This window comes from Penaeus monodon, chromosome 35 (genome assembly GCF_015228065.2).
Source record: "Penaeus monodon isolate SGIC_2016 chromosome 35, NSTDA_Pmon_1, whole genome shotgun sequence".
NCBI classification, from domain to species: domain Eukaryota; kingdom Metazoa; phylum Arthropoda; class Malacostraca; order Decapoda; family Penaeidae; genus Penaeus; species Penaeus monodon.
The window spans coordinates 31,645,134-31,652,594 of record NC_051420.1 but is presented as its reverse complement, the minus strand read 5'-3'; the positions used below and the strand labels follow the sequence as shown (position 1 = coordinate 31,652,594).

Here is a 7,461-nt window from a genome sequence, read left to right as displayed (position 1 = left end):
CGGTCTTGCTCCATGTAGATCTTGAAGGCCGCCGTATACCCTGCCTCTGGACCGTCGGACGAGCAAAGCTTGTAGACCTTCAGCCCTCTCCGAGCCCTTGCTCGGGTTGTACTGGAGGGCGTGGTGACGCCCTTGAAGGCCCACAGGATCTCGTCGACGGTCACGTTCTTGTTCGGGACGAAGACGGATCGATACGTCGATTCCAAGACGTCTAACACAGGGCGCAGCTTCCAAAGCCTATCCTCCGCGGGGTGCTCCCCTTCGTTGTCAACGAAGTGGAGCGCGGTCATCGTCATCGTCATCGTCTTGGCAAACACCGATGAGGACATCAACGGGTCCGTCGACCACCATTCCCTTTGGTCCCTCTTCGACTGAAGGCCCATCAGGAATCGTAAGCCGACATAGGAGCGGACTTCCCGCACCGTTTTGTCCTCCCACCCCTTCATATGGGTGCGCGGGTTCTGTCGAACATACCTGTGGTTGGAAGAAAAAGACATTGTAAAATCAGGGGGTCTTTCAAAAAAGGACATGTAGAAAATTACGTTTTTCAAGTCACAATACAGAGATATTGTTTTTACTTACCGATTCGTCTCGTCCACAATGGTCTGGAACAACTCCTCTGGGAAAACACTGGTGAATCCAGAGAGGTATCCACCAGCGGGACATAGTCGAAATCTTCCTCCAAGTCGTCGTCTTCACCCGACTCATCGGTGTCGAACTCGGATCCCTCCCAATCCGAGTCGTCACCGTCAAATCGGGCGGAGATTTCAACTTCTGTAAAATACAAAGGTAAACGTGAGTTCTCTGTGGAAAGAGTCTTGGTATGCAGAAACAAAGTCAATGTTCCAAAGACACTTTTTTTTAAGTAAAAAAAAAAAGAAAACTTACCAGAGAGCTAGTCCAGTTTCAGAGGAGGTGCATAATCCTGTTCGTCTGTAGAATACAGATATAGAAGAGGATCTGGGGCATTCCGCAAGCGTTGGAGTCCCGACGTCGATGGCTGGGGGTCATCAACGTCGCTGAACGAGAGGTCCCGAACAGCAGGGGACATCCTAGGCTTGCCTTGACATGTCAAGGGCAAATTCTTCCATCCAAGTGATTACCTTCCCCTCTGGGTCGCTTTTTATTGCGATTTTTCAGAGGCATTAGCCAATCAGATTCGCCATGTCGTGTACCGTGAGTAACGTGAGAAAGTCACGTGAGTCACGTGAGAAAGTCACGTGAGTCACGTGAGAACGTCACGTGAGGTAATTCGGGGAACGTGATAACTATGGCTGAACTACTATACTGGCAATCATTGTTCCCCAAAAGATCTAGAAAATCACGTAAAACACGCACATACAGAAACGTACACACACGTACACACACGCACATGCTCTCTCTCTCTCTCTCTCTGTCACTCTAACACACGCGTACACACACGCACATGCTCTCTCTCTCTCTCTCTCACACACACACACACACACACACAAACACGTACACACACGCACATGCTCTCTCTCTCTCTCTCTCTCTCTCTCTCTCTCTCTCTCTCTCTCTCTCTCTCTCTCTCTCTCTCACACACACACGTATACACACACACACACATGTACACACACACGCACATGCTCTCTCTCTCTCTGTCTGTTACAGTGGGGACGGTGTCATGGCGGTCTCTTTCTCTCTCTCTCTTTCTTCGCTCTCTCATTCTCAAACACACAAAGTACAGTTTCAGGTTTCAGAGGCAAAAAAATAAAGAAATTGCAAATAACATTTCAAAAACAGGGATTCCTCGGTGACCGTCCTCTCCCCGTCACCGAACGAGTCCCTTACACACTTTTACACACGCTCACACATTTATCCTATTTCACATTCTGCCACACAACTTACTTCTTCCTTTTTCAAATACTTACTGCAATGACCGTCCTCTTCCCGTCCCCGTACGAGTCCATTACACACTTTAACACACACTCACCCCGTTTCACACAACTTACTTCTCCCCACACAACTTACTTCTCCCTTTTTCAAATACTTACTGCAATGACCGTCCTCTCCCGTCACCGTACGAGTCCCTTATACACTTTTACACACACTCACCCCCTTTCACACAACTTACTGCTCTCCACACAACTTACTTCTCCCTTTCAAATACTTACTGCAATGACCGTCCTCTCCCAGACACTAATTTAGACATTCATTTGTAAACATACAACAAAGTCCGGGCACAGTTTTCCACACGTTTCCACACATATGCAAAAAAACACGTCGTACAAGCAGAAACATGACAAAAAAGACACGTATATCAAACTATGCATATACACATATAGTTGTATAGTCAAATTTACACCTACTAACTTTGATATTCATACAAAATAGCTCAAAAACCTTAATCTATAAAGGAATACATATTGCACGTGTGTTGGCGTCCCCGTCGTGAAGGGTATTAAGCCTAACACGCCAGTAGACGTGCCCGTCCGTACGGGTCCGGTAACCTCACGCGTATAGGCGTGATCCGGCCCCAAGGGTTGTTTTATGTGTGTGTGTGTGTGTGTGTCTGTGTGTACATATATATATATATTTATATGGACCTTTCTTTGTCATACTGGCATTTTTGGAGGGGTTAAATAGACATCGTCCAAACATGCTGTTGGAGCATCTTAAAAAAACAGTATTGTGTATTATCTGAGGATTTTCTCCTGGCTTTGATGATATATTTTGATATAAACGGTGCCCATGCTGGGAGAATTGGTATACATCATGAACCTTTGACACTAATCCCAACTCCATTAAGAGCTGAAACAGTTTCAGACATATGAGAACTAGTGATGCTGGAACAGATGGGACAGCAAATGTTTTATACCGATTCTCTTTCCGTGAGGCAGAGCGATCTCTGTTATATGGTGAAAGATATCTTTTGGATATTTTCATATGATGGATGATCAGCGTCATCAGTGAACGAAGGGGGTCTTGTCGCTGTCGCCCAGTTTTCGAATATTTCCAATTAATAAAAGGGCGTTGTATGAATACCCAGGTAGGCTAACATAAATAACCTTATCAAACGAATATTTATCTCAGAAAATAGACATGTAACGAAAGAACACATCAGCTAACAAACCAACATCTAGGCATAAACAAATTTCCATGCAATCTGTCAGCATTTAATATATTATATTATATATATATATATAAAATAATATATATATATATTATATATATATATATAAATATATATATATTATATAAAATATATATATATATATATATAAATATATAATATATATATATATATAAATAAATTAATATATATAGATATATATATATATATATATATATATATATATATATATTAAATGCTGACAGATTGCATGGAAATTTGTTTATGCCTAGATGTTGGTTTGTTAGCTGATGTGTTCTTTCGTTACATGTCTATTTTCTGAGATAAATATTCGTTTGATAAGGTTATTTATGTTAGCCTACCTGGGTATTCATACAACGCCCTTTTATTAATTGGAAATATTCGAAAACTGGGCGACAGCGACAAGACCCCCTTCGTTCACTGATGACGCTGATCATCCATCATATGAAAATATCCAAAAGATATCTTTCACCATATAACAGAGATCGCTCTGCCTCACGGAAAGAGAATCGGTATAAAACATTTGCTGTCCCATCTGTTCCAGCATCACTAGTTCTCATATGTCTGAAACTGTTTCAGCTCTTAATGGAGTTGGGATTAGTGTCAAAGGTTCATGATGTATACCAATTCTCCCAGCATGGGCACCGTTTATATCAAAATATATCATCAAAGCCAGGAGAAAATCCTCAGATAATACACAATACTGTTTTTTTAAGATGCTCCAACAGCATGTTTGGACGATGTCTATTTAACCCCTCCAAAAATGCCAGTATGACAAAGAAAGGTCCATATAAATATATATATATATGTACACACAGACACACACACACACACACACATAAAACAACCCTTGGGGCCGGATCACGCCTATACGCGTGAGGTTACCGGACCCGTACGGACGGGCACGTCTACTGGCGTGTTAGGCTTAATACCCTTCACGACGGGGACGCCAACACACGTGCAATATGTATTCCTTTATAGATTAAGGTTTTTGAGCTATTTTGTATGAATATCAAAGTTAGTAGGTGTAAATTTGACTATACAACTATATGTGTATATGCATAGTTTGATATACGTGTCTTTTTTGTCATGTTTCTGCTTGTACGACGTGTTTTTTTGCATATGTGTGGAAACGTGTGGAAAACTGTGCCCGGACTTTGTTGTATGTTTACAAATGAATGTCTAAATTAGTGTCTGGGAGAGGACGGTCATTGCAGTAAGTATTTGAAAAACGGAGAAGTAAGTTGTGTGGGGAGAAGTAAGTTGTGTGAAACGGGGTGAGTGTGTGTTAAAGTGTTAATGGACTCGGGGGGAGGGGGTTAATTTGAAAAAGGAAGAAGTAAGTTGTGTGGCAGTATGTGAAATAGGATAAATGTGTGAGCGTGTGTAAAAGTGTGTAAGGGACTCGTTCGGTGACGGGGAGAGGACGGTCACCGAGGAATCCCTGTTTTTGAAATGTTATTTGCAATTTCTTTATTTTTTTGCCTCTGAAACCTGAAACTGTACTTTGTGTGTTTGAGAATGAGAGAGCGAAGAAAGAGAGAGAGAGAAAGAGACCGCCATGACACCGTCCCCACTGTAACAGACAGAGAGAGAGAGAAAGAGAGAGAGAGAGCATGTGCGTGTGTGTACGTGTTTGTGTGTGTGTGTGTGTGTGTGTGAGAGAGAGAGAGAGAGAGCATGTGCGTGTGTGTACGCGTGTGTTAGAGTGACAGAGAGAGAGAGAGAGAGAGCATGTGCGTGTGTGTACGTGTGTGTACGTTTCTGTATGTGCGTGTTTTACGTGATTTTCTAGATCTTTTGGGGAACAATGATTGCCAGTATAGTAGTTCAGCCATAGTTATCACGTTCCCCGAATTACCTCACGTGACGTTCTCACGTGACTCACGTGACTTTCTCACGTGACTCACGTGACTTTCTCACGTTACTCACGGTACACGACATGGCGAATCTGATTGGCTAATGCCTCTGAAAAATCGCAATAAAAAGCGACCCAGAGGGGAAGGTAATCACTTGGATGGAAGAATTTGCCCTTGACATGTCAAGGCAAGCCTAGGATGTCCCCTGCTGTTCGGGACCTCTCGTTCAGCGACGTTGATGACCCCCAGCCATCGACGTCGGGACTCCAACGCTTGCGGAATGCCCCAGATCCTCTTCTATATCTGTATTCTACAGACGAACAGGATTATGCACCTCCTCTGAAACTGGACTAGCTCTCTGGTAAGTTTTCTTTTTTTTTTTACTTAAAAAAAAGTGTCTTTGGAACATTGACTTTGTTTCTGCATACCAAGACTCTTTCCACAGAGAACTCACGTTTACCTTTGTATTTTACAGAAGTTGAAATCTCCGCCCGATTTGACGGTGACGACTCGGATTGGGAGGGATCCGAGTTCGACACCGATGAGTCGGGTGAAGACGACGACTTGGAGGAAGATTTCGACTATGTCCCGCTGGTGGATACCTCTCTGGATTCACCAGTGTTTTCCCAGAGGAGTTGTTCCAGACCATTGTGGACGAGACGAATCGGTAAGTAAAAACAATATCTCTGTATTGTGACTTGAAAAACGTAATTTTCTACATGTCCTTTTTTGAAAGACCCCCTGATTTTACAATGTCTTTTTCTTCCAACCACAGGTATGTTCGACAGAACCCGCGCACCCATATGAAGGGGTGGGAGGACAAAACGGTGCGGGAAGTCCGCTCCTATGTCGGCTTACGATTCCTGATGGGCCTTCAGTCGAAGAGGGACCAAAGGGAATGGTGGTCGACGGACCCGTTGATGTCCTCATCGGTGTTTGCCAAGACGATGACGATGACGATGACCGCGCTCCACTTCGTTGACAACGAAGGGGAGCACCCCGCGGAGGATAGGCTTTGGAAGCTGCGCCCTGTGTTAGACGTCTTGGAATCGACGTATCGATCCGTCTTCGTCCCGAACAAGAACGTGACCGTCGACGAGATCCTGTGGGCCTTCAAGGGGCGTCACCACGCCCTCCAGTACAACCCGAGCAAGAGGGCTCGGAGAGGGCTGAAGGTCTACAAGCTTTGCTCGTCCGACGGTCCAGAGGCAGGGTATACGGCGGCCTTCAAGATCTACATGGAGCAAGACCGCGGCGTATTTCCATCCAGCATGAAGGCCGTCACCGACCTGCTGGAGAAGGCAGATCTACTCAACAAGGGGTACCAGTTACAAACCGACAACTGGTACACCTCCCCGACTCTCTTCCATTACCTGCAGGCCCGGAAGACCAGTGCAGTTGGGACTGTGCATCTCAACCGGCGTGGCATGCCCTCGGACCTGCAGGCGAGATTTCCGGTCCAGCAAGACCGGAATGATCAGCCTTCAGTGGGTGGATAAGCGTCCAGTTACGATGCTTTTCACCGCCCACACCAGCAATGTCGTTACCCTGACTCCCAACCGCCGAGGGGTGGAGAGGTCGAAGCCTGAAGTTGTCGTTGACTACAACAACGGCATGAAGGGCGTCGACCTCTCGGATCAGCTAGCGCAGTCATATCCATCGACCAAGAAGACGGTCAAATGCTACAAGAAGATATTCTTCTACCTACTGTATATGACTACGACCAACGCGCTAGCTATCCACCGGGCCTTCGCCGGAAAACTAATGCAATATGAGTTCCGCAAGGAACTCGTTCGAGGATTGCTGCAGCAAGGTAAAGCATCTCTGCCCTTTTGTTTTTTCTTTATTCTGATATAGAAATGTTATTTTCAATGTTTTACATGTCCTTTTTTGAGAATATCTTTTACAATGTCTTTTTTTCTTGCATTTTTACAGGCGGTCCCCGGGGCTCCTTCCAGCGGAATCCTCCTCAGGCTCGCCACGAGGAGGAAGTTCCCCAGCAGGCACACTTGCCAGTTGACACACCGCATCGTCGGCGGCGTCGGTGTGTGCTCTGCTGGAGGAACCACCGGCGCAGGAGGGAGACCAGGGTGATGTGCAGTTGCTGCGGCACCTCACTTTGTCCAACACCGTGCTTTCAGGCCTTCCATGCCTGAAGGTAATTGATTGGGAACAGAAAAAAAACTCGTACATAGTGTAAAAAGGAATATGAACATAGTTTCTGTGTATTTATTTATTGAAAATGGAAAAACAACATGCTTTCAGGCATTTCATGCCTGAAGATCATTTGAAAATGATAAACATTTGATATATTATGTAAATAATGTATATATTACCTATACATAGACTTTCTATGTATTTGTATTTGATTTTTTGAAAAAAAATAAAATTGACGTTTTACGCTATGTTTCAATCTCACGCACAGACAAACCATTGACTTTATACACTAAAATGTGTGATATACACGTAAATTGGACTTTATACTAT

General features: G+C 44.4%; 2 protein-coding genes across 2 annotated transcripts in view; one reads left to right on the top strand and one right to left on the bottom strand.

The window, feature by feature from the left end:
* The window catches only part of LOC119595298 (piggyBac transposable element-derived protein 4-like), a 693-nt gene extending 247 nt beyond the window's left edge, over positions 1-446 (bottom strand). The window contains exon 1 of the mRNA XM_037944455.1: positions 1-446. This exon is cut by the window's left edge and continues 247 nt beyond it. Within this exon, the coding sequence (XP_037800383.1) occupies positions 1-446 (446 nt within the window).
* Positions 447-5,777: 5,331 nt separating this feature from the next.
* LOC119595297 (piggyBac transposable element-derived protein 4-like) lies at positions 5,778-6,473 on the top strand. Its single transcript, XM_037944454.1, has one exon. It carries the CDS (start codon positions 5,778-5,780, stop codon positions 6,471-6,473), a length of 696 nt encoding a protein of 231 aa, XP_037800382.1.
* The last annotated feature ends 988 nt before the right edge of the window (positions 6,474-7,461 follow it).

Excerpts from the sequence above, each read along its gene's own strand:
- LOC119595297 (XM_037944454.1), top strand. The coding sequence starts at position 5,778 with ATGAAGGGGTGGGAGGACAAAACGGTGCGGGAAGTCCGCTCCTATGTC.